Here is a 27,059-nt window from a genome sequence, read left to right on the forward strand (position 1 = left end):
CTTAATGTATTCAGGAAAGATAGCAAAGGAAAAGCAATATTTACCCTCTACCATCCTCTCCATAATTAACATCTGTTAAACTTTAGAAGCTTAATCCACTGGTCAAGTCACAGGTATTTTCACTTGGAATGACAACTATTTCAGCTCACTTAGCAGTGGTAGACGTTTATCCTGGTTCTATACAGGAGACTAAATTTCTGATTTTATCAGCTGCATATCAGATGTATGTGATGAAGACTTAGGAGGGCTGTACAAGTGTACATCACTTATCTGCAGTAAGAAGTTGCTTCAAAAGGTGAATTTCATATCAGAAAGAAAAATAAAGATATTTGTTACCTCTGATCTTTGCTTGGCCTTAAAGGTGTTTGAGGCATGAGCTGAGCCTGGTTTTATCATTTGATACAATCTCCTTTGTATATCTATAGCTGTATCTATCTATATATTACTTCATCAATAAAGTAACCCAATTTCAAACATTAATGAATTAAATCAGTAATCTGCCTTTTGTAGACATCCCCTCACATTCCCAGAAGTTTTACTGATTGTTTGAGCACCAGGTAACACAAAATCCAAGTCTTACTACAATGTGCACAATTGGTACCTTTGATTGTGCTCACCAGAATTTATGAAATTGATATGTGGTACAATAAGTACAAAAAAGGCATTTAATTTGCTTTAGTGCCGATGTGTATGGAAAGGAAATCTGAAAGAATTTTAATCATATTTGAGACTGGCATGTGAACATAATGCAATATATTGAATTACCATCTGCACAAGAAACTTTGTGAAAACCTAGCTATAAGTGAGGATAAAGGGTTCTGTATTAACAGTGAAAAACTTGCTCTTGATTGTAAGTCCAAGGAAAGAATATGTCTTCTGTTCTGATATGTTAAACAGTAAAAGAGTTGTCTTAATCTTTTAAAGTCAGCCTTCAGGATATAAGCCATTTACAAGAGTGTTGAGAAAAGTGAAGATTATCAGTACTGACAAGAGAATAACTCTATGAGTATTAGCATGCTGAGAATATAAATAAAAATACTAAAAAGTGTACTTGTTATCTACTACATGGTTAATTCATGGCAGACTGGTGGGGCTGTGGTAGTGGTGTAAGGCACTGAGACATCTTATTTTATATATTTTACATTCCTATATCAAGTACAAATACTGAGAATATAACTGCTAATATAACTGCTATTTAGCAGAGGTGAGGACGTCAGAAAAAATGTGAATTGCTTATTTTGCCAAAACCATTGTCAAAGTGTATACAGTGAGATTGGAAGTCCAGTGGTATTCCTACTGGTTTACTTATCTTAAACGTATGACAGCTTACAAGTTTTTTTACCCTGCTTCAGATGGCTCTCACTACTACAGTTTAGTGTCACAATTTTTTACACAACCATGTGCCACAAGGGAAGAAAGGGACATGAAGCAATTCAAACTTTCTGGATTTCCTACTGGCACACAGATCTTTTATTGTTGAGTATATAGGTAAACATGTTGCAGAAAGTGACTGTTATGCTGCCTGTTGCAAGTATTTTTAAGGCAACACAGAGCTTTTTAATTTAAAAACATCATATGCATTTTTACAAGCAGCTGGTGTTTAAAGTATGTTTGTAAGCAAATTGCAGTTGATGTTTTCTCTGCTAATTTGGTACCGAGGGACAATCTTGAAAATTAGATCTACATGACTAACAAAAATCAGTTGTACAATGTAATTAACTGAGCCAAGGTGGACCCTCAGAAAATGACACTAAACACAAGAGGTAAGTGTCAGAGCTCTTGTGTCATCGTGTTTGCATCATGATTCATGCAGCAGCCAGCTCAGTGGAGCCTCTGGAAGCAGCCTTCCTCCCTGCTGAGCAGGGGCACTGCGCTCTCTGCTGGGCACAGAGCTGGCATGGGCAGGAAGCAGAGGGGAGTTTTGGGAGGAGATGGCCACCACAGCTGTGCCCATCCCAAGTGCCAAGTGTGAAGCTGTAGCTGCCATTATCCCTGGAAGAGCCGTACCTCCTGAAACAGGAGTGTCTCCTGAGCCCAGGCCTTCTGCACAGCAGCTGGGGGCTGCCTGACCTTTACATGCCCACAGTAAATACTTTAAGTTAGAGACACCCCCAACCCTCCCTGTGTGTCTGACCTGAGAGCCTGATGAAGCCAGAGAGGCTTTTTAACCCCAAACCAGCATGAACCATTACTGCCTTGGTCTGGCTACAAGGATACATCAAATGCCCAGAGGCCTTTGTTTTTCAGCCCTGGCCTGGCACAGCTATGGCAGCCAAGGGCAACAGTACTGCTGGCATATCCCAAAAGCTTGCCAGCACTTATGAGGTGGGAAATAGGGCAGTGGAGGAGCAGGGCTCCCTCCCTCTTCCCAGACATGCACTTGCACGGCCAGAAAACCTCAGCGTCTTTGGCCATGGCCTGGCTGTGACACTGCAGCTGGCTGAGGACGGCATTAGGCTTGTTTGAATGCTGGGCTGAGGTACTGTGAGGGCAGCTCTGAATGCAAAAAGCAGAACAATATAAAACCTTAAGGGACAAAACCTCAGCTGCTGCTGAGCCATCTCAGTGGCCACTACAACAATGTCTGTTCCATCATTTGAGTCTTGCAGCTATTTCTGCCTGTGCCAGCATAGAGCCTAGCTATTTTGTGTTGAGAATATCAGCACTATGTTTGACCTTTATCCTTAGGTTCCCATGGACTACTTCAGAGGAGAAACATTCTGACAAGGTTATATTAAATTGGGTGGACCTGACAATTTGTACATCCTTAGGTAAAGACTCACAGTCCAGGAGTTGTCCATCTCTGTAACTCCTCATCCTCTACTCCATATTTCAACTATCTTTTCATCATGGCAAGTGTCTTCAAAAATCAAGCATCTATCACTGGCCTGGTCCATCCTTGCATTCAGGTAATGGCATTTCTGCTCAAGGTGCCAGCCCCTCCTAAGCACAGTGCAGGCACTCTACAAGAAGTGACATATGCATGCTGTGCCTATTAGATATTTTGCAAGTTGCCACCATTAGCTCCTGCCAGAAGGCAAGTCAAGGTGGCACCACAGCTGTAGTGCTGTTGAGTGTTCACCAAACCTCCATCAGTCAGGAACACCATGTCCAATCCCAAGCAAAGACTCTGTTTGCTGCTTCCTCCAGATCTGCACTGATGGCTTCATAGGACAGCTTGCAGCCAGTGCTTAAGAGTGGTGATTTAGTGTCCAGTTATCACAATGAGGGCACAAGGTGGGCAAGGTAAACATCATGTTTCAAGTTAATCACTCCTTGAAGAAGGCATATGCATTTTTCAGAACAAAGCTTTTATGAAAGGCACCTGTATATTTTTAAGTTTAGCAAATGGGTACCTATCCTACACAAATATGTTTGAAACTAATGTTAAAATCAGTAATCAAATTCAAGGTTTGGGTTTTGTTCTTTTAGTTGCAGATTTAATCTGCAGTAGTAAGTGGCTGTAGTAAGTAGATCTACAGCTACACTTACTAGAAGTGGAGGGAATACACTCAGTGAACACAGCAAAAGGAGCTCAATGAATCCAGCTTCAAGCAGTGAGTGAGTCAAGAGCACCATCTCGTGGTTTTTCCTTTCCAGAACAGATTTCATTTTAAAAAATCTCTAGACTAAGCATTATTTCCTCAAAAGGGCTGTCTGTCCTTGGCTTTGGGAGGCAGAAAAAAAATTTCTTATTTAGAATCTTAATCTAGATTCCTTCTTTTTAAAGTCTCTAAGTCAGGGCAGACTTTATCTTTTAGGGCTAATATACAGAATTTTTTGGGAGTGGTCACTGACACAACTATGACTTTTATACTTTTTTAAAAAAATGTTAAAAAAACATTTAAATACTAAAAGTTTGCTTCTTTGCAGTGAAACCTTTGGTGAGGGAGAACATATGTCATCAGAGCGCAAAGGTTTCTGCTGGAGAATATATTAAACTGGTAAGTCCATCCAAATTGTCCCTGTCCATACAGGTGATTCTATCATCACTATCAGGCACTTCAGCTTCTCTCTTTGCTGTGGTTCAAGCTGAAATTGCCTTTAATAACTTGCAGAAAGGTACAAGCACCTCAAGCAGCTCCTTGAGATTAGGTAAGTGCAAGAAAGAAGATCTGAAAAAATGCACATACTCAGTATAGATTTCAGAAAGTCCTAAATGCCTGCCTTTGTCTGTCTCCCAACTAGAGTTAGGCAGAAGGAATAATCTGTCTTCCCAGCTGTTCGAGATGGGGGCAACAGCTGCTAGACAGAGCAATTTACATAGCAGAGAAACGTCCCACCCTTCCTCACCATGCAGAGCCATTTCTAGAGATAAAGTAACTGGAAGAAATCTGTCCTTGCACCAGGCGGCAGGAGGCTCTGGCAGCCTGCAGGTATTTATCACCCTCTGTAGATCTGAAAGGCGTATGCAGTGTGGGTAAGCAGCTTATCACATTCCTGCAAAGTCACTGGGGCTGCCAACTGCTGGGTTTGAAAGTGGTTTTTGACAACAGCTGCAGTACCTGAGGAGTACTGATCTCCATATGGCAAGTGCTGTGCTCTTGCCCTAGGTATGACTCACACCGCCTGCATATCAAAGGCAGGGCCAAGATAGCTGGGCACAGACATTAACAACAAAAGCATCTACGACTTTCACACCTCTGGCACACCACTCTCCTCAGGACTGGTTGGGGCACTTACTAGTAGTAACACCCATTATCCTCACTCTCTGAGGACTTGCTTTCTCCCTCAACAGTAGATGCTAGCATGCCTGGGTAGGGACTGATTGCCCACCCCTTTTTTTTTCTGCAGTTCACCATTCACTGAAACTATTTATGAGGAGATCAAACCTCGACTTTCAGTAAGATGCATGGTTTTATTCAGGCTCCTTGCTCAGTGTTATTGGACAAGGTTTCAAATGCTGGGCAGGATATTATGATAAAGAAATAGCTGTGCCATCCTAACAGATCCTGTGCATAAGAAAATTGTAAGTGTTGATAATAGATCAAGGTCCTAAGAAGTTGTCACCTACCTGTAGAAGACTGCAATCTTAAATGTCTAATTCTAATTAAAACTAAAGGTGGTAGGCAAGGATATGAGAATCATATAAATCAAAAATGGTTGGGAAAATGAAAACAGCCACAATGGTTTGCAGCAGATTCATTACAGCTTGACCAAAGTTTCATTAAGTCAAATAATTTGACCTTTCCAACAAGTTTTCAGGTAGAAGGTAGTTGCTTCTTATCACTCAGAAGTTAGTGGAAAATGTCCATTTCTTCTCTCTTATCTAGAAGTCACAAGGAATTTTTCTCAAAATTCTTCATGAACAGATAAATTTCTACAGCTAAAAATGAAAAAAAAAAAGGAAGAGCAGCTGTTCTTTACTCAATGTACAAATTGTTAGGCCTACTAGAAAGTGCATTGTTCCTTGAGTAAGCTCAAAAATATGAAGATAAACTTGATATACCACACTCAGCTTGAAAACACACAATTTTAATTCAAGATGTATCCTTACAGTGCAACACCAGTATAACTGTGAAGTCCTGGGCCACCTTTCTTGAAAGTACTATAGGAAACAGCAGTTCTGTTCAGATAATGTGATCTGAATCTGATATATTATCTTCAGGAGACAGGAATTTCAGTAGAAACAGATTAAAATTTTGCAACAAACTTTGCTTGTAAGATTTCTTATCTCTGTGTACTCTAATACTTGCTGTGGTTTTATATGTACCAAGATGGTGTCTAAATACTGGAATAAAGCATAATAAGATCAGATTCATAGAATGGTGTGAGTTGGAAGGGACCTCAAAGATCATTTAGTTCCAACTCCTGTGCTCCAAACAGGCACACCTTTCATTAGACCAGGCTGTTCAGAGCTCCATATACACTTCTGGAGTTGGGCATCCAGTTTCTCTAGAAAACGTTTCAGTGTTTCACCACCCTCACAGTAAAATAATGTTTTCCTATTATCCAGTCTAAACCTACTTTCTCCTAACTTTGAAACCATTCCCACTCTCCTGAATACTATAATTCATGTAATATATAATTCACTTATGTATATATATTATATAATAAATGTAACTATAGTTCAAGAAACAGGACCTACAGTGTGATCCTCCCAGTCTGTTGTTCACTTATCAAAGGGGGAAAAAAACCCACCCCAGTTAATTCCACAAAATTATTAAGTCTATTTCTTGAAAGCTTGCCTTTCTTTACTGTGGGATCAGGAATATTCTGCTGATAGTGAGCTAGTTTGGCAACAGCATGAATCCAGGCAAAAGAAAAATTTCCATTGAAATGAAAAGGAAGTGTTGGCACTTTTGACACTATAGGCAATTACTGATAAGAGCCCTTAGGAAAGATGCATAAATACAGCATGACAATGGATTTAGTACTTACAAAAACCCAGGAAGACTTGACTTGCCCTTTGTTAAATCAACAATTTAAAGAAACACATACTAAAAAACCTGCAAAAAAAGCATGAGAAGCAATGTTTTAGGATGATAAATAGGAAGGACAGATTTGCCAACCAAGTTGTTGCAAATAATCATTTATTTTTACATTTACAAGACAAATATGAACAATATTTACAAATATATACAAATATTAAAATTAGTTTGTGAATTCAAAAAAAGTCAAAGTATTTTTTAGCAGTATAGCCAACACACAGTACTTTTTTTTTTAATTTGGAAAGGGTTCAAGAAATGAAAGAAATGAAGGAAGAACAATTTAAGACTCACACAAGAGAAGCCATCAGAGAAAATGGTATGAATGTCCACATTTTAAAAATCAAAGCCAAAGCTTCAAGAAACCATAAAATCTCGTCTCCCTCATATTTTCACATTAAAAGGGGCTCCACTCATCTCACTCGATGGCACTAGAAATGCTTTTAAAACCTTTCAGAGCAGGATAATTAAATAGTAAAGAGGAATAATAGAATTAACCATTTTTATGAATATGGAAGAGCAGAAAGCATTCTCTTTGTGGACGACTAAAAAAATTTTAATGGGACACTTGCCAATTTCTATTGGGGGGGATGGATCACAATCTCTTTAGATTCTGTTTGCTTTTCTTAGTCCCAGGAAGCGGCCCTGGTGCATAGTAGTGTTTCACTGGTTTGCTGCTCATACAGTCACTGAAGCTGTGGTAGCTGCACATGCACTTAGTGCAGAAGTCAAAGCCACAGCTTTCACGATTGCACGTTGCTCTTTGGAGGTAGGAGTCATACTTGGCAGGTGAGCCACAGCGATGGCAGGCTTTAAGGCTTTCAGTGTTTTTCAAGTTCCTGGCAGCCTGTTGGAAAAAGCACACACAGAAATTCATGAGTAGAGGGTAAATGCACTCTCCAAACACTTCCTGATATTACCTTAGCGCCACAAAATGTAACTTCTCCTAATGTAGAGGCAAACTAGAAATTAAGCCTAATTCTTGTTGCATCAAATTCTGATGGAGACTGAACAGGAATAATCAGTCTATAAGTACAGGTATTTTGTACTGGAATAGAGGTAGCCAATTTAAAATTCTTAAAATTTAAAGGTTAAAGGACAGGCTAAATCAAGAGCAGTAAGAATAACAGCCTTCCTGAATCTTCCAAATCTCATTCAAGGAAGGTGATGTACTTGTGTAGATGCATATATCAGGAATTAAATTTTAAGAGTGTTACTGAACAGTTGTACTTTGACATTCTTATTGCTACAAAGTCCTATAGAGTAGTATGACAGCATCTTGATTATACTTTTCAGCAACATTTCATCTTCTCTTATTGCATCAATTTGCAGAATAAGACTTGAACATAAAACCTTTTTCCAGTTAGGAAATTCTTTTGCTTCTAACAAGCAATAACTTTAAATAAGCATTTTTGAAAGTCTTATAAGATATAGGTGCAGGTCTGCATTGCAAGTATGTGGAAAAAAAAAGACAGCTTAAGAAAAATAAGGTGAAGGGGAAACAGGCTCTTGGCAGCTATTGACAACTCCAAATATGTGACATACTATAAATATGTAGTTAAAAAAGTAATTTTAATGCCAGGTAATTGGTTGGTAAAAACCCCATAGAATGATTAAAATGATTACGTATTGATAATTATTTTAAAAATTGAAACTAAAAACTATTAAGCCTCTGGTCTTTTTTTTTCCTAATTGTCCATCAGTTTTGAGGCAAAGTTGAGAGTTTTTGTGATATTGCTGATCTGGAAAATGTGTGATTCATTACAAAACCATGGAAAATAACAGAAAATTACTAAATTTCTTCATATCTGACAAGACAATTTAAGCAAAATAAAAACTCACTAAGTGAAATTCTTAAGAAGGAAAAAAAAGTATGTAGGATATCCCAGCATATTGATATTTTCCACTTTGCTTCTGACATTGTCTTAAATTGGTGCACTACACAAAATCTGGCATATTAATAATAATTACAAAGACTTGGAATTGGAAATGCTACTGTCAAAAATATGTTTTACAAGGTGATTGTTTGCCAGACAACATGAGAGAAGTTAAAGATTATTGGAAATCCCCACTTACCTCAGAAAACTCCATGAGTCTGCTGTGATTCCTAGATGCTTTGGATCTGGTGCTTTTCTTGTTCAAGTTTTTTGGGGGAGTTGCTTTCTGAATGGAAGCTAAGGACACTCTGTAGAGAACATACTCTCTTGTTGCAGCATGCTCTGGTGCCTTAGTGACATTCTAACAAAAAGAAAACAGAGACTCAAATTTGGGAAGACAACTTATCTGATACAGATTTTTTTGTTTAATAGAAGTCAATAAGTAATTTCAGATCCTTCCTCCTGGTTTCCAATAACAAAGCATCACACCAAGGAGTGCTACTGATTTTATCATAACTTTCACTCACTTCTGTTATTAATGCATAGAATGGCTCCCTAGTTCCTCATTCAAAAACCAACCTTCTATTATGTAATCCTGCTTTCATATTAACAGTTATTTAAGCAGAGCATGTAACCTATTCATCATAATTTTTAAAGGAAAAATCAGTATTTTCAATTTTTCATGGTGAACAGGAATGCTTGAAGCTTTCTTTGTGAAAAATAAACTCCACCCACCAAGTTTCCAGTTCAAGTTAAACAGAAAAGCATACAATAGCATGGAAGACATCAAATTTATGGATGAATATACCCAAACAGCACTGTAAAATATTATATAAAACCCAAACTAGTTAACAACCTTATCCTGTGGCAGATCCTAAGCCCGTTTGTTCTGTCTCTCCATCTCTCAAGAAGGAAAAACACTGGTAGTGTTTTAAGAGTCCTGACTTGATAAAACACTAGTCTAGTGTGGATGGATCTAGTATTTGTATTTCATAGGACAGAGGCATTAGGAATAGCTCACAGTGCACAAAGCTTTTCAGCTTTCCGCAGAAGCCATGGTGGATTTGAGAGACTACTGCTATAAACAAGAGACCCTGATTCACAGAGCCAGCTGAGCAGTTTATCTCAGCCTTACTCCTTTCTGCATCAGTGGGGATGCAGAAGCAAGCAGGCCTCTGCTGGGAGACTCTAGGGCTTGCCCAGTGAGCTGCGCTGGCAATGACTTTCCTTCCTGCCTTTCTCTGGAACACAGGACTTGTGGAAGCTCTTAAAAACATTTGCATCTTTCCTTGGGTCACCTTCTCAGTCAGCCTTCTTTGGGGCCCCTGAAATCACTGATGTAACCAGCAATGCTTGAGACAAAGCATCCTAACAGGACAAAGATGCTCCAGTGACAATTTTCAATCTAAGAAACTTTTCTGTGATCTCTAAAGTGTAGGAAGAGACCTGAAATAGCAGAAAAATACTGATGGTTCAGTGCAGAAACTTACAGAAAGGTTTTTCACAGCTCTGCTATACATTTGGAAAATCCATTTATCTTCTTGTAGAATCTTCTGCCATGTTGTGCTGACTTTGGCAAAGCTGCAACAACAACACAAACATTAGTTGCCTCCTAAGAAAGGGATTTATTAAATAGCAAGAATAACTAATAATTTTCTTTTACATAAAGACAGACTATGTTCACAGTTGTTGCCTTTAATTTGCCTTTTAGGGAAAAGACACATTCTCCATGTGTATCATGGCTTACCTTGTCAGCTCATGTTGTAATATATTAACACATAATACTAAACATTCAGTAAATGCCACAAAGCCCATATCTAAAACATTAAGGCATCCGATTAGGTTTTTTCCTTTTCCAGTGAAATGCAATGACATTGATATACTTACTTTACTAAATCCATCTCGCTGAGATGCCTTAAAATGTTTGCTAATACATGCTTCAGGTTCTTTTGGAAGAGTTCAGCAAGAATGTCTATTCTATCCAGCCCCATTTTCCTTCCAATTAAGTTACAAAGTTCAAATTTTCCCCTAGAAACAATTCTGTCTACAGCAGCCCAAGACTTGAGATTTCTTTTACCACTTTTTTTCAAAGTTGAGCAAATCACTTCTTCATAATGGATTACTGGCAACAGTGTCTTCTTTGAAAACTGTTCTTGTATTTGGTTCTTCATGAGACAATGCTTTGGTGTACCACAGAGATTCCCAGCCAAAGGTAAGCTATCCTCATGTTCTATTGCATCAGCATAGTGAGTATTTAACATAGAGGAATAACCGCTGTCCTCATTAAGTTTACTACTTTCCATTATCTCCATTTCACAGGTACCTTCATCAAGTCTCTGAGTTACTTGGTTGTTTTCTTTGTTATGTATGGGTCTTTCTCCATCTTCAAGATTGAGATTTCTGGTGGCTGCATGGTATGAGTCACTAAGGAGCGCTTTCTGATGTTCTTCTGCACAGGTTTTACAAAAGCCTTTGTCATAATTCAAGGGGCAGGATTTTTCCAGTTTTGTTTTCTCCACAGCACATTTCAATGATGCAAATCCAGCATGAAGAGACGTGCAGTCATAATCACGTTTCATTCTGCAAGAGCGGTTAAGGTTTGATTTCATTTTGTTGTTTGTATTCTGCAAGAAACAACAAGAGCAGTATGAAAACACAGCATAAACTAATCACAAATCCTTTTTTTTTATAAAGACCCTACCATGCTCCCCCCTTCTGCATTATGAGTTTTACACTTTCATCTGACTCACTGTCTAGTGTCTAAAATACAACTAGTGGAACTAAGGATTTGAATAGCCACTGATGAAATCTATGTAAGATCTTCCCAAAAGCTAGTTTTATGCTACGTATACCTAGGGCAAGAAAACTGCCTGGGTGATTTACTTGGTCACCATTTCACCAGCATAGATGGGACACATCAGTGCTTCCACTTCCTACCGTAAAGGAAGCAACCTTTATAGTCAAGACACAGGAGGTCCCTGCAAGGAACACCAGTGGCACAGGGTCCATGAGTGACCGCAGGCCTGTGCAGGCCAGAGAAGCCTGAGTTTGTGTCCAAGACCAGAGGCAATGCTGCTGCTGCAGCCAGATGTCTGGCATTTCTGAGAAGGGAGGAGGCTGGGTGCCACAGGAAAGGCTTGAGTGTTCACATGCGTGAGTAAAATACAAAGGAAAGCGGCCATCCTCAAACAATAGCGTGAAATAAAGGTTCAAGCAAAATTTAAAGAGGGTGGGAGGTCGATAGATATCATAGGGGAACTGAGCTTTTCTCGCTCTGTTCCATTCCCCTCCCCCTCGAAATGTGGTGCTATCTATATTAACAATTGCGGGGGGATGGGCGAGGGCTGAAGGGGAGAAGGAGGTCATGTCTCCCCAGTTAAATCTAAAGGGAAAATAAGTTTCTACACGCTTTGCAATCCATAGAAAGTAGAAGATCCCCGATTTGAGTAAGCATTTTAAAGGATTTTAGCAGTTACAGAAGTTTTGGAAAAAAACACTTGAAAAATGTGTTTCATGAACGACTTAGAGAAAAAGTTCCTTCTTTGTACCTATGTTTGGTGGGAGAAAGGAGCAAATAAGCTTATAGCTTTGTATCGTGTGTTGGGGGACGAGATGCAAGCCCTTCCTAAGCCTCCTCCTCCCCTTCCCTGCGAAATGGCAGAGAAGCTTTTGGGCTGAAATCCCGATGATTTGGAAAATGTCCCCAAATCACGTTTCGGTGCACCAGGGCCTGCTACGACCCCCGGAGGAGCGGGCTCAGCCGCGGGGCCCCGCGGCGCTGTCAGGCTGCTCCCGCCCAGCGCTCAAGATGGCCCGGGTCGGTGCAGGTACACCGGGCTCCTCTCCCGTGCCCCAGGGCCCCGTGAACTTCACCCCGCGCCTTCGGGGGCCTCCCGTTTCCCCCGCAATGGAGGATTCCCCCTAAATCGGTGGTGGCGGGGCTGGCGGGAGCGCGCCGGGGGGATGCCCATCCTACAGCGTGGCCGGCGGGCGGGAGACAGCGCTGCGCGGCGCTCCCCGCCCGCCGCTGCCCGCCGGCGGGATCCGAGCTGCGATCCGCACCCCGGCCCGGCTCCGGCCCCGCCAGGGCGGCCAGCAGCCGCCGTCACCCCACACGCGGCTCGTTGGCGGGATCGTGGAGCTGCAATAAGCCACAGTCCCGTCCCGTCCCATCCCATCCCATCTCGTCTCGTCCCGTCCCATCCCGTCCCGCCGGCAGGATAGCTGTGGGGCTAGGCTAGAGCAGTGGGACCGGCTAGCCGCCAGGAATCGCCATCCCCAGTCCGTCCGGTCCCGCCGCAGCGCCGCCAGCACCCGCACGCTCCCGCCACCCCAGCCAAACAGCCTTAACCGCGGAGCCCCGCTGCCCCCGAGCCGGCCCGGGAGCGGAGCCCCGGCCGTGGAGCCCCGGAGCGGCTCCCGGCGGAGCTCGCTGCCCGCCCCGCGCTCACCTGCAGGGCCGCGCCGGCGCCGCCGCGGGCAGTGAATGCGTCCCGCTCGCGCCGGGCGGTTTTTAAAAACTTTAAATTTGGTATCCAAAACCGCGGCAGCCAATGGCGAGGCGCCGCAGCGCCGGCCGCGGCCAATGGGCGGCGGGCAGGCGGCGGGGGCCAATCCCGGGCGCGGCGGGCGGGGCCGGGCCCGGCCCTCGCTTTTCCCTCCTCGGCCGCCAGGGAGGGACGCGAGTGGCGCGGCCGCGGCTCCCGCGCTGGCCGCTCCCGCCCGCCTCTTCCTCCCGCCCTCGGCCCCGCACCGCTCTCGGCCCCGAAGGAACCGGCGGTCGCCGCCTCACGGCACTGACACGCGTAAACGCAGCCTGGCGCCCAGCTGCCTCTGTGTCTGCTTTAAATGGACGCGCCTGGGATCTTCCCATCACCCTGGCACGCTCCTAATGTGCAAAGCTCCTTTACCGGGGAAGGATTCTCTCCCGCACCGGAGATATCCAAGAGCAGCCCGGCTGCAATCCTGTGCCACGTGCTCGAGGGTGACCAGGCATAACCAGGGATGGTGGACGGGATGATCCACTGTGGTCCCTTCCAACCTGACCCATTCTGTGATTCAAGTCTGGCGGTGAATCTGGGCTCCTCTCCACAAAAGAACTACATCTATGTTATACGACCAATGCTACACATGACAATGTTGCAGAGTGAGCAGGAGCACTACCGCGAGCTAGGCTGACTGGACACTAGATCCCTACCACTGCTGGAAAGGCAATCTGCTCACAGCTCAAGGAGGCTGCATTTGCAGAGACAACATCCCTTGCAGTAAAATTAATACAGGGACAGCAGAGGACTTCGAGTCTTTACACAGTAAAGCTTGCCATGACAGGCCAAGGAGGACAGTGAAGTCCCCCTATGTACAGCACTGTCAGATGTCAGGTTTGGAATACCTCTGTCAGCCTCCTGCCAGACCTACAGGATGTCTAGTTTTTCTCACACTGATCAGAGCCTGGTCACTTGCAAGGCAACACCTCATTTAGTGTTTGTTCAAGAGCCAGATGAGAATAGGGAGGCAGGATCTGGTCAGACAGACTGGAAAATCAGGGAAGGTCTAGAGTGACAAGCACCTAAGCAATTACCTAAGTTTCATGCAGTAGTCCAGTGCATAGACCTGGTCAATGACCCTTATTTGTTTGGAAAAATATGAAGCTGAACAGCAAATTCCATCTACCACTTGGCATAAGAAGGTCTGGCTTTAAGTCACATCAGTAGGACTGTCACAAGTGCTCTCTAGTGTTCCTTTTACAATACTGATCTGTCAAGAATTAATACTTCAGTCCTAGTTTCTGCTCCAGTAGGTATCTAATTATTTTATACCAAAAAATGAGCCAATGTTTCTTTTTACTTTTTTATGTGCCAGTTTGGTGTTGTAAAACTGCTAGTAAATACAGACCCAGGTTTCATGCTCACCAACAGGAAATATGTATGCCCCATCTTATGCACAGAGACATTCCTCCATCTGAAGTTAATGAATGCATCTTAAATTAAAAGACTTGGAACTTAATCATAGTTACCATGCAGTATTTACTAGGAAAAAAAAAAACAAAAAAACCAAAACAGATAAAGGTACCAAGTGTTTTAAAGTGCTTTTAAATAAACAGACAAAACCAGCCAAGTGCCAGTCACAGCACATAACTTTCAGAAGATCAACAACTTGGACAGTCAATTAAAACCATAAAGGAGAAACTGAAGTCAAGTGGATACTAAAATATCAGCCAAACAATATTGTAACAATTATTTCCATTTTTGACTCAGGAACAGAAACATTTGTTTGTCCACATGATTCAGAATCACTTGGCTTCCATGGCATTTTTTTCTCGAAGAAGGGGTATTCCTAAGCTTGTTTAGTGTTTATAAATAAGGGCCAGAAGACCTTGAAAACACGACAGAGATACACTTTGGCTCCCTTTCCCATGACACATATAAGTGATAAATAAATATGTGGATAGACAGAGTGGGGTCATTTATTTATCACATTTTCCAATCACTCAAATAAAATAACTTTTTTTTTGTTCTCTCAAGCAAACTATTTCACACTGTTGTGTGATGGTTAATCATAGTTTAAATGAAAACTGGAACTAGAAATAACTTTTTAATGCATGCATACCTTTTGAGAGTGGTGCATCAGTTCCCAGTAAAACTGCTGTTACTTCTGGTGCAGTCAAATTAACTTTTCAAAAGGACTACTGCAGCAGTAATGTCTTATATAAGATAATAAAGTCTTTTACTCAGCAAGTAAGAAAACCATTTCATATTCATGAGGAAAGTTGTGATGTTTTTCATGATTTGAAAAGACGTTCCATTTTCTGGGGTGTGCTCCAAGAAACTTCTTTGCAGACCAAGGTCTGTTGTAATGGCCTGAGAAATAACAATGTTCAGGAGGAATGCTTTTTTTCATTTTCTGAAATAATTTCCATTAGAGATTCATAATCAGCATATTCTCTCAGAGTCTGTATCATTTCATCTAGCATTTCTTCCCCTAGCATGAAAGACTCAACATGATGCACTGATCTGCTTATTCTGTGGTCTGTAATCCGGTCCTGTGGAAAGTTGTATGTTCTGATCTTCTCTGATCTTCCTTTAGTCCCAATCTATGGAACAAGAAGAATCAGTTTATCATCATCATCATCTTACAAAAACAATGAAATATCAGTCAGGCATATAAAGCAAAATGTTTCTCTTCCTCACATGACTATACAAAATTTATTATAGTTCCATAGTACTCAGATCACTTCAAAAGCTGCAGTAATTATTCTCAAAAATGTAAAAGAACAATTTTACTGCAACTTTTTCTAATACTACTCTGGTTCTTCATGCTGCAATCCAGTTTGTTTCACTGGATCTCTAGGATTTACATACTACTGAAATTTTAAGTCTGGCTAACATATGACCTTTATTGCTGAAGTAAAATGTAGTGTTGCTGTTTAGAGAGCTTGAGGACTCCACAGATTTTGTTCTCTAGAGTGGCCTAGTCGAAGGCATCCCTTCCCATGGTAGGAGAGTTGGAGATAGATTATTTTTAAGGCCCCTGCCAGCCCAAACCATTCTATGAGTTTTTCTTTTTGCCTCACGTAAGTCCTTCCTGGGCTTCTGTTGCTCTATATTACCATTTACTGCTTGCTGTTCAACAAAGATGTTACCCTAAAAACATATGCTTGTACAGAACTGTATCACAACTTACTTGAATCTTTCGAGCACTGTTTCTCTTTTTGGTTTCTTCTTCTAGTTTGGCATTGTATAGTTTAGCACATAGCATTTGCATAGCCTTCTCTTTGTTTCTAATTTGGGATCTTTCTTGCTGACATTCAGACACAATCCCTGTCAAAAATATCGTGACATTTAGCACTGAAGATTAACACTTACTAAAAGAGCTCTGCAATTTCTGGAAGATTTTTCATATGTTACATTAGGCTATTACATTTGGACTGGGAATGTGGAAGTCCAGGTTTATTTATGAGTAATGATACATTTTGGGAGGGAAGTGTAAGCTGAGTTGTACAGGTGTGTTAAGCCAAAAGACAAGAAATTTAATTCAGTGGAAATTTATTTCACCTGGACAATAGATGAATAATGAAATAAAAGATAGGTGATGTAATCTGACTTATAAAAGACACCTTCATTACACATAAATTTTGGCCACAGTTCCAGGAAACATACGGTTTAAGGAACAGTAAAATCCTTAAGACAGTGACTGCTTTGAATATTATCAGGATATAAAACAGTGGGCACTGTTTTATTTAAAAAAATAAAAAGGGTGTGCTTTCTCATCCCAAAACAGACAATTAAAGCTAAGAAATGAAAAGCCAGAAAAAGAAGCAGGGAGAAGAAATACAGTACGAGCTAAGTTGTTATTTGGATTTGTTAAGTAGCTCTGGTAATATTAGAGGATGATTTTATAAGATTACATAGTATTACTTTCTGAAAGACTTATTTATAAACAACATTTTGGATCATGGTGAAGGTTTATAAAAAGATTTATGATGAGAGAAATAGAGGAAGTAACAGGACAATTTTAAGGATGAGACAAATGAAGAAGGGAAAGGTGGAACAAGAAAAAGTCAGAAGCTAATGTGAGGTATGAACTCCCCTGTGAAATGTGTGTAACTGCAAAAAATTTGCAATACACTTTAAGATTTCTATTAGACACCCTAACAACTGCCATCAGCAAAAACTAAGATCAATTGCTGGTTGTAGTTTGTTGCTTTTTTATCCAAACATACAGGCAATCCAGCACAATTTTATCAGGGGTATCTTTTTGTCACCATACAGTGAATAGAATTTTAACCTCTCCACTGCTTGCCTTCTGCTTTACTAGGGTGATGAAACGAGTGCAGAATGGATTGATGTTTTAAACAGATACAAGGAATGGCTGGCAAAAATCAGGATACATGAAGATAAAGAGTGCTTAGGATTATCCTGAAAACCTGTAAAGCCTGACTAATGTTTGTGGTAGAGAAGAGGAAAAGTTAAAATGCAATGAAAGTCAAGAAGGCTGTTGTGAATTGCTCAAAGGGAAGTAAAAGGCTTAGGAATGGCAATAAAAAACCCCATACAACAGCTAAAATCAGGTAGTGTTTGAGGGTGTATTTATCCCTGCTGTGTTTCCTAACCTGAGCCAGAGGGATGGGCCTCTTAATTATGTGTGTCATCTACGGGAGAGGAGCCAGCAGACGAATGGGAGCTGGCATCCCGAGTAGACTCTGCAATTAAAAGTAATGTTTTAATACGGAAATAGCACAATCTCTCTTTTGGAGACTAGTCAAGAAAATTCAAATTATTAGATTTCAACCTACTCCATTTTTAGGTGTCATTTCATTATTTGAAAGCTTACATGTAATTTTTTGATAGAAACTGATCTGAATGCTTTTAGAGTGCCATGTCTAATAGCAAAATAAATAGCTTATCTACTGAAGCCAGTAGTCTCCACTGTTAAAAACTGGAGTGGGCACAAGATGACGCATTTAGAGTAGTATGAATAGACATGAAAACTACATAAAACCTCTGCTCTACTATAGCCCAGGTTTGAAAATGAAACCATTGTTTCAAAAGAAATTCTGACAGCAGTTTTGGAACGTAGACCTTGTACTAAGGAAAGAATGAAGCAGCACCTGTTGGAATGTGAACTATCCGTACAGCACTATCTGTGGTATTGACATGCTGGCCTCCAGCTCCACTAGCTCGCTTTGTTTCTATCCGTAGATCTTTCGGACTAATTTGCAGCCTCATCTGTCATGGGAGACAGAAGAAGAGAAAAAGAAGTATTTTATGTTGTTTCTTTCTAGACAGATATCAAATACACACAGTCAGTTTATGTTAGAAGACACATTCATGCAAATCAAACATCTGAACATTTATGGGTGCTAGTTCAAATCCTTTTATAAACATATTAAGAAATCTTGGTACTCAGATTGGAATCCATCATGATGGAACCCCAGAAATCAGCCAAACAGTAACTTAATGCATAATCATTGCTTAGCATTAATTTTCCTCTCTTCTGAGACCTCTGCATCCTCTTCCAGCAGAGTTAACCAATATTTGAGCTTGATTAGATGGTTTTTAAATTACATGTCAGACATTGGCTTTGAAGTGAAGCAATAGTCTCCGTGAGGAAGGAGCAAGACAATTTTAAGAAAGTTCAGGAAGGAGTAAAATCTTTGACAATCTCTTAGATAAACTTGAAACTAAGATCAAAACAAAGCTTTCTTAGCTCACTGCTTTTAAGCAAGCAAATATAGCAAAACCGAATTATCATACACTTCAGAACAGGCAAGTGGAGACACTACAGAAATGGTTAAGAGGAAGTGCTAAAAGGAGTAATCTATGAGCCTGGTAATATGATTCAGTCTTTTGTTAATTTGGAGAAAATGTAATTTTCCACAAAACATGTGAGAGAGTCACAGTGAATTTTCAAGTCATAATCAAGTAAATTGTCAGTGACTTTATATGATAAAATACAGAAATTCTTTATTTCATAAAAATGTGATAAAAATAAAATAACAAATATGACCTAGTTTAAAATTAAGATTAAAAAAGTCATTATGTGAGAATATCAAGAGAGGCAGAAAACACTTGGTATCAAGCATTGCTCCTGGTACTGTCTGTTAGACTAAAAGATAAATATTACCTCAGTGGGTTGGGGCAATATGGCAACAGTCATTGTGCTGGTGTGAATGCGTCCTTGTTTTTCTGTCTTTGGTACCCGCTGAACACGATGCACTCCTCCTTCAAACTTCATGTATTTGTAAGCCTCAACACCTGCTATACTGGCTACTGCATGTCTTAGGCCACCTTAAATAAAGAAAAAGAGTTGTAAACCTTTAAGAATTGCTGGTACTATGCTGTTATACTTCAAACAGTGTATTTACACACCACTGGCATTTGTTTCTTAAAATGACAAATTTACCACTTCAACACTTGGGCAAAATTATGCCAAAAATGCAAGAAAAAGCTTAAAGCCATACATATTTACTCACACACTACCTCAAAAAGGAAAGGACTATCAAATTCTCTTTTCTAGAGTCCAATTTAATTTTTATATACATTTTTAAAAAATTTCATATACACTTACATACATTTTTTCCTGGAGCAACCAGAACACAGGTTCCTGCACCTCTTACCAATACCTCCAGCAAAACACTTGACAGCAACATCCTACAATCATTGAGTAGTTTGGAACTTGGAAGTCAAACCCATAGCAATCATGGCTTTGGGGCAGAGTTCCTTGCTCTACTAGTTTATGACATTCTTAATTTTCCTTGTTCGATGGTATGCAGTACAGGTGAAGGATTAGAGAAGTGATGGCATTATAAATGAATATAACTTTTCACCCATTTTTGTTTTTAATGCCACTCAGTTCCCAAATCCTATTCTCAGCACAGTGGGTGGTGTGCCAAGGGAATGACTGAAGAAGAGAAAGGCAGCCTTGAAAGAATATTGCTCTTCAGGCCTTGCAACAAGAAATCACAGCTGAAGAAAAGAAGAGGCACATACCTCCCAGAAATACTGATTTAGGCTATCTCTCAGACTAAGGAACTCAACCATAGGGACAAGACAACAGCTTTTTAAAAAAGGAAAATGAAGACAACATGGAATCTGAAAATGCCCTGCACAGCAGGAAAAAATAATCCACCAGAACACAGGCCAGGTTGTTCACCTCAATGGACATGTTCATTCACTCATAACTTTATTAAAATATATATTGTTTTGCAGTCATGTTTGTGAAAAATAGGAGGAGGCAGTTTGGCTTTCTCTTTCACATAATTTTTGTCCTTCTGCTTTTAAAATTTGTAGTGATATGTGTGCTTACAGTGTTTAGAATAAGATGACCAAGAAACTAGTTCATATGAGAGGTATTAAGATCATACTGATTCAAGCTGACTATTACCAAAACAGGTTTATTATAAACTGCAGACAAATCTAATAAAATTTTGACAGCCCTTTTACCCTGGCAGACATGTTGTAGGCTTGTCAAACATAGTTAACTCTTGATAACTATGTGTTTCCTCCTTTCATATGGAATATCCCAATCTATCCTGATATCTGATTTACTCAGAACAAGGGTATGAGTTTGCACTCGCTTTTTATGTGGCATCTTAGATCAGGGAAAAGTCCCACATCTGTGTCTCTGCCTGCCCCTAGAGAGTGAGAAGAAGTGGGTAAATAAGGACATATGAGTTTGTGGCTCAACATGCTATTTCTGCACAGTGGCATCCCATGAGCTAAGTCAATAAAGTCATTTAAGAGTGGACTGTAACCTTTTTTTTATTGCAGCTTATTTAACATTCACCTTGCTCACACATGCTCACCTTCAGATTTCAAATTCAGGAGTTCTCTGAAATAAGGGAGTTTGACATTTTAACACAGAACCTTGCTTTTGCTCATGTCATCAATAAAAATGGAATATGGGTAGGATGTAACAGCCTAGTGTCACCAGCATCCTTAGCCCCATTCTTACTCAGCACAGCACAGACACTTTGAACCTGAGGGTTCAAACATCTGTTTCATTGGCTGTGCCATGTATAGTGCCTCTATTTATTTGCATTTTCAGAATGTTTTGATAATATGTTGTTATGCAAAAAAAACCAAAAAACCAAACAACAAAACTACAAGAGAATGACAAAAGCTAGGGCTGCCTTTATTTTTCCCAAGATTTTCATCCTAAATGTTAATTTCAGTGCACAGACAAACCTTCAGCAAAACAGACTTTAAAATAAACATATAGCCATTAAAAAAGCCTAGCCCTTTCAAAGAGAAAATATGGATAGATAGATAGATAGATACTAGGTTAACATATTAACCTAGTTAGTTAGTTCAATTTCTCATTCAAGGCATTAATGAGAATATCTCTGAGGGTCTGGGCTCCTTGTCCAAGGACTGAGCTTTCACCAAAAGGGTAGCCAAGCCAACTCCCTTTTTCTTCTAATCATAGGACTGTAAGCTGAGTCAGACCTGACTTACAACTATTCCATAACAGGACTTTTAACCAAATCAGTGGACTGATCCAATTACCACAGTGGCCTCAAAACTGCTAGAGATGAGAAAGAAAAAACATACAGCTGCCTAGAAGGTGAGACAGGCCTCGCTTAAGCTGACTAAAACTGTGCTCTGAAGGTGAAGTGTATGAGTGCTGGGCTTTACCCAATCCAAGTCTTGCACCAATGGGAAGGGCAACTCTCCTCTCCCCATAGTATGTGAAAAAAAGAAGACCCAGACTCTTTCTCTTTTTTGTTTACATCCATCTAGCCTGTACAGTGTTTATTCCATTTACTTTTTTTAAAAAAATAAAGTTAACAGATTTCTGTTGGCTTTGAAGGCTAAACTGGTTCAGCTCCTGGCAAAGCGTTTGCCCGGTCATGAATGGGGATGAACATGACTGCTCTTTCAGCAACAAAATATACTGCAATATGAAGTTTCTCATCCTTATCTCCACTTAAACTGTAAAAACAGTTTATTTGGCACATGAGCTCTTAACCAAACAAGAAGTTTATTAATATTAGCAAATATAAATAATAGAAAATAAGAAATTCAAGGGTCATAAAATTTTTTAAAAAGTATATTAATTGAATCATTAGCAGCCACTCTAGAGGGGAGTGAGCCACTCTAGAAGGGAGCCTGAGTTCATGTTCATCAACTTGAAATAAATACTTCCTAAGAACGCTAAAGAAAGTTATTCCAACAGTTAACAAATATGGCACTTTTTAAAGTCAAATTCTAATCAAGCTGTTAACAGCTGTTACAAATGAGTTATATCTAAAGATACCATTCCCTTCTATTATAGATAAGATACTATTACATTAATTCAAGATGTTTTAGATAAAACTTCAAGAATTGTTTTAATAAAACTGATTTCTCTATGCCGATAGCTCCATAATAAAAACTAGATTTTTCAATCTTCCACCAACCTAATCTATAAACAATAAAACATTAGATAAGTAAGTAAAATAGTGTAGCCAAATAAACTTTACATAATCTTAATTAAAAAAAAAAGAAAAGGTTAAACCAACATATCTGTATCACTTTCTAAATTTCCATCTGCTAAGCACTTGTCTTTCAATAGCTTTAAAATATAGAAATTAAAATTACTAAAAGATAAATTTCCTTTCTAGAACTTCAGTATTTTAATAGTTTTTCTGAAATGGAGCTTCATGCCCAAATACAGAAGCTGAGGAGAACTGTAGTCAGACATTCAAATAATATTCCACTTCCAAAATTAAAACAGTCCAAATTAGCTTCCTTTACTTAGGAAATTAAAATGTTGCATGAATGAGTGTTTCAACTTGAATTAACAAGTTACAGTATTTTCATTACTGACCTATTTCACTGGGAAAGTATTCTAATACTTCAAATTTCCACTTTTTATAAGCAGCATATCGTTGATACATATCAAATATTTCCGAGGTGAACAGCATGGCTTCCTGCCCTCCAACTCCAGCAGTTACTTCCATGACAAGATCACTCTCATCTGTTTCTTCTGAAGGAATCAAAAGCAACACTATCTGTGAATACAAAAGCACCCAGCTAAGACTCCCCTCTGACACTGCTATCCATACCTGAGACAATGTAAAACGCCAGAGAAGTCTGTAACTGATCTAGGCTGTGTTCTCCTGCCCTGAGGACAGGCTTCAGCCAGGCAAAGGTGTGTAAAGATGATGCTGCTTCCTGTGTCCGTTCACAGTCACAGGAGCTACACAGGCTTCTTTTGAGAGCCACAAAACTTCACCAAACTTTTTAATCCATCAGGAGCACTGTGAGGATACGTGAGGATATATGCCTGCTCTTGCAAGACAACTGAGTATGTCCCTTCTAATCAGATTCTCCTTTAATTCCATCTCAGCTGCAGAGCTAAGACGGTATGGATGTTCAGGAGCAAAGTCCTCCAACAACAACACAAATGAATTATTTCTTTATTTATTTTAAAAAGAAGAGCCTGATTTGCAGAAGAAAGATATACCAAAACCAAAAAAAGATCAAAATTTTGCATGCTGGATCAAAATTCTGGATGATTTGCAATTGCTTTTAAATCCTCTTCCTTTACTAGCATTAGGTGATGCTTCTTTCCACAGATGATGACTTTTTTTGGCAGAAACATAAATATTTATAAAAATATTTGAAAGTGACTGTTGTATTGTTGTTGGAGGAATAACGAATGTAACCATAGCAGCTTCTACAGTGTTATTAAGTTAAAACATTCTGTTCATGTGAAGATTATTTATTGTTAAATAACATAGATACTCTGTAAAATTTATATAAAGTAGCAGCGTAAAGTAGTTACATAGTATTAATTTTTTTTTAAAACCACTGGTGATGGGTAACTGAGGTTTCCAAGGGCTACAGAGTTGGACATCTGTGAAGGTACACCCAGACAAGACAAACTGTAGCATCTACTTTAAAAGATACTGTGATTGAAAGATTTTCAAGTACAAACAGTCCATTACTTACAGGATATCTTTATAGCACCTGATTTTTTCATTTTCCTTACGTAACAGACACTTTTTGGGGACTATAACTAGCACAAAGGGGAGGAGAAGAACTTATCACACACATCTTGACAAGAATCATAGAATGATTTGGGTTGGAAGGGGCTTTAAATATCACCTAGTTCCAACATCCCCAAGAAGACAGTTTGGCTTTATTAATTTAAGAATGGCAAGGAAACAGGAGCTTTATAAGGGGATCTAACCTGTTGCTTCAGTTCAGCTATCTCTTCCTCACAGGAAGCAATTTCTGTTTCTGCAAGCTTCCGGAAATCTTCGTTCTCATCTGAAATATTTGAGTATGGTTAATTGTCAGACTTATATCAGTGCCATTCTGAGAAAACCTTCTGAAAAAATAACCACATGAAGAACTTGCCCTACCAATAAAAAACAAAAAAAACCCAGACAAAAACCAAATTACCACACAACCCCTCCCTCCTTCCCACAAAATACTAAACCTGTCAGAAAATCAAATTGCTAATATGGTCTGTAAAGAAGATTCTAAGTACATATTGAGTGTTTTCTAATCCTCTGTAGGTATAGGACATCAGAAAAATCTGAAATAAAAGAATTTCCACTGAAACATCAAAAACCAAAATCCAAGCCAACTATAAAAACCAACGATTACTGTGCCAGTGGTCAAACAGAAGCACAGGTTGCACAGATTGGTTGTGACTTTCCATCCTTGGAGATACTCAAAACCCAGCAGGGAGAAACCCTGAACAACTTGTGGGTCACCCTGCTTGAGCAGGAGGATGGACTGGGTGATGTCCAAAGGTCCTTCCCGCACCAGCCATTCTGTGGCTCTAAAAAAACTGTCTTCTGTATTTCAGTGTGGTAAGAACATAAAGGATTTAAAGAGCACAGCATCTTCAAAACTGGCACTCCTTGTTAAAAGGCCTAATACCCCTAGCACTGTATGCAAAAATCTGAGTACTACAGTACAGTTCTAGGGAATACTTAATCATCTAACAAATGTTTACTGATCCTAAAGTACTCCTTTTCTATATTTTATTTTTCTAACTGCTATCAAAACGAAGCTTGAGTCTGGGTTAAAAAAAAAAAATCCATTATTTGGCAGCACTGAAAGTGTGCAGCTACTGACACACAACAAAGTCAAATCACAGTGTGGAGACAGCAGATTCAGGTGCTGACTTCTATGACTGCCAAAACGGAGGCAGGCAGGCGGACTGGGCTGTCTTGGCAGCAAGGGAAAGATGGGTTAAAAAAAAAAACTCCACCAAAACTTTTAAACTTTAAAATATCCTCGATCAGTTATCTTTGTTTTATATGAAACCGGTTCCTCTATCAGCAGCACTTCCCACGCCGGCGGCAGTACTTTCCCCACTCACTCGTATCCCCGACCTCTGCTCGGGCTGTTTCTTTGCCTCCGGCAGGCCCGAGGAGGCAAAGGTGACACGAGTGTCACTGGCACCGCCCGCCCGGTGACACGCGCGCGCCGCTCTCCCGCCCCGCCAGGTGCGCGCCGCCACGTGCCGGTCCCCGCCCCGCCCCCCGGGGCCGCTCGCCCAATCGCGTCAGCGTATGCAAACGAGCCGCCCTCCGCGCGCCCCCTCGGGGGCCGCTCCCCGGTGACGTGCGCGCGCAGCACAACCCCAACCCGCGGCCCGGCCCGCACCTTGCGCCAGCTCCCGCGTGTCGCGCAGCTCCCGCTCCTTGTCGCGCAGCCGCCGCACGCGCGCCGCCAGCTGCGGCGCCGCCCCGCCCTCGCCCCGCGCGCGCGCCTCCAGCAGCCGCCGCAGGGAGGGCGCGGCGAACAGCTCCTCCAGGCCGGGCCGCGCGCTCAGCCCGCGCCGCGCCGGCAGCGGCCGTCCCACCGGCGCTGCCCGGAGGCTCCGAGGGGGCAGCGCGGCGGCTCGGTAGGCTTGCGCCGCGCGGAGGGCCCGCGACAGCAGCCGCATGTCTGGCTGGGGCCGGAGCACGGCCGCCCTCCTGTCGCCCGGGTGTCACTGCCGTGCCGGAGACGCCCGAACGCGCTTGGCAGCCTCCCTCCCGGATTTCCGGAAGTTACCGAAGAGGCTCGGCGCTTTTTTTGGGCGCAGTCGGAAATCATCGGGGCTCCGTTGGCGGAAATTACCGAAGGGGTTCGGCTTCCCTCGGCTCGCGCTGTCCCGCTGTGGGGCGAGCGGGCTCTGATTGGCCAGGACTGACGGGGCGGGGCTCCGCCTCATGGCCCCGGCCGGGCGCCCGCAGCGCCCTCTGCAGGCCCCGGAGGTGAGGTGTAGTCATTCTGAACAAAAAAAAAAAAAAAAAAAAAAAAAAGCCTCAAACACCACCAAATCCTCCGTACCCCAAAGGCTTATAGCAGTAATTCTGAGCAAGAGCCTCGGGAGTACTGAGGTTTCTACCGGGGCGGTTTAAAGTGTGCATAGGTAAAAGTGAGGTTAGTGGGAAGTGTGAGCTGGGGCTTGCATATCCAGGTTACTCTTACAGACTTTCTCCATCCAAAAGAAATCTTCAGAATTAAAGTACTCTGAGAAAGAACATGCAAATGTTGTGGAAGGATGGCCCCACACTGAAAGCAGGTGCAAAATTAAGTATGTAGAGGAAAATAAATGAATTGTCAGAGGAACAAAAAAGGGCAATTCAAAGTTCCTTCACATCAGAGATCAGTGGTGAGACTAGAAGACATCCCATTTACAAAATACAGATCTGAGTACAGAGTTTTACAGGCAAGTTTCAAGTGGGAAGTGCAGCGAGGATGCAATGCAGCCATTTAGGAACCGTGTGTTGTGGGACGATCTGGGCAAATCCCTCCTGAAATGCAGACCGAGTGCAAGTTACCTTGTTTTAGATAACATCATTAATGAGATCCTTGGCTAAAGCCAAAACACTTTCAAGAATATATTTTATTATACAAATGTGCAACTATCCATAAAATTTTATTAGACAGTATTTTATATTACAGTCATTGGAGGAGTCAGAGTTGTGTCCTTGCCTTCCTTCTGTCCTTGTACTAGGCAATCATATCTAACAACTAAATTACACTGTTGGAATTGCAGTCACGTCCTTATGAAACATTAGTAAATTGCTGTTTTCACAAATCTAATATCAAAAGCAAGAGTAATTGTTGAAAACTTAAGTAGTTTTGGTAGTCAGAAAAGAAAGCTTGGAAGTTTTTGTTCCACAATGGAAATCCAAAGGCCACTGTGCGAATTTGCTATTCAAAATATCAAATATTGGTAGTAATGGTTAGATAAAAATGTTTTCCTATGATTTTAAGTGCACAGCTTTGGATAAGGTGTATTGGCAAAATACAGT

The 27,059-nt window shown here is 40.9% G+C and overlaps 2 protein-coding genes across 4 annotated transcripts; both read right to left on the minus strand.

Moving 5' to 3' along the window:
* Nucleotides 1-6,603: 6,603 nt before the first annotated feature.
* Nucleotides 6,604-12,785, minus strand: FBXO5 (F-box protein 5). The gene is made up of 5 exons (XM_058835375.1): nucleotides 12,757-12,785; nucleotides 10,193-10,929; nucleotides 9,796-9,886; nucleotides 8,505-8,666; nucleotides 6,604-7,275 (listed from the first exon to the last, which is right to left on the minus strand). Exons 2-5 carry the CDS (start codon nucleotides 10,912-10,914, stop codon nucleotides 7,024-7,026), a joined length of 1,227 nt encoding a protein of 408 aa, XP_058691358.1. The 5' UTR covers nucleotides 10,915-10,929; nucleotides 12,757-12,785; the 3' UTR covers nucleotides 6,604-7,023.
* Nucleotides 12,786-14,308: 1,523 nt separating this feature from the next.
* Nucleotides 14,309-25,828, minus strand: MTRF1L (mitochondrial translation release factor 1 like). Of its 3 annotated transcripts, none has more exons than XM_058836295.1 (7): nucleotides 25,810-25,828; nucleotides 23,984-24,063; nucleotides 22,616-22,799; nucleotides 18,929-19,092; nucleotides 17,913-18,030; nucleotides 15,986-16,122; nucleotides 14,309-15,395 (listed from the first exon to the last, which is right to left on the minus strand). In XM_058836295.1, the coding sequence occupies exons 3-7, from the start codon at nucleotides 22,746-22,748 to the stop codon at nucleotides 15,180-15,182; spliced, it is 768 nt and encodes a 255-aa protein (XP_058692278.1). In that variant the 5' UTR covers nucleotides 22,749-22,799; nucleotides 23,984-24,063; nucleotides 25,810-25,828; the 3' UTR covers nucleotides 14,309-15,179. The 3 variants fall into 3 exon arrangements, with proteins under 3 accessions (XP_058692278.1, XP_058692276.1, XP_058692277.1); XM_058836293.1 differs by lacking the exon at nucleotides 25,810-25,828 and adding an exon at nucleotides 25,417-25,803; XM_058836294.1 differs by lacking the exon at nucleotides 25,810-25,828 and having other exon boundaries at nucleotides 22,616-22,774.
* Between the last annotated feature and the right edge of the window lie 1,231 nt (nucleotides 25,829-27,059).

Source organism: Poecile atricapillus, chromosome 3 (genome assembly GCF_030490865.1).
Source record: "Poecile atricapillus isolate bPoeAtr1 chromosome 3, bPoeAtr1.hap1, whole genome shotgun sequence".
Lineage (NCBI taxonomy): Eukaryota > Metazoa > Chordata > Aves > Passeriformes > Paridae > Poecile > Poecile atricapillus.

Bases quoted from the DNA above. Each gene is read 5' to 3' on its own strand.
- FBXO5 (XM_058835375.1), bottom strand. From the start codon at position 10,914: ATGAAATCAAACCTTAACCGCTCTTGCAGAATGAAACGTGATTATGAC. The intron at 9,887-10,192 runs GTAAGTATATCA...TTGTTGTTGCAG, and splicing joins AGCGAGATGGATTTAGTAAA to CTTTGCCAAAGTCAGCACAA. The intron at 8,667-9,795 runs GTAAGTTTCTGC...TCTTTTTGTTAG, and splicing joins GAGCTGTGAAAAACCTTTCT to AATGTCACTAAGGCACCAGA.
- MTRF1L (XM_058836293.1), bottom strand. From the start codon at position 25,699: ATGCGGCTGCTGTCGCGGGCCCTCCGCGCGGCGCAAGCCTACCGAGCC. The intron at 24,064-25,416 runs GTGCGGGCCGGG...CAAATATTTCAG, and splicing joins CACGCGGGAGCTGGCGCAAG to ATGAGAACGAAGATTTCCGG. The intron at 16,123-17,912 runs GTGCTGCTTCAT...TATTTTTGACAG, and splicing joins GATAGTTCACATTCCAACAG to GGATTGTGTCTGAATGTCAG.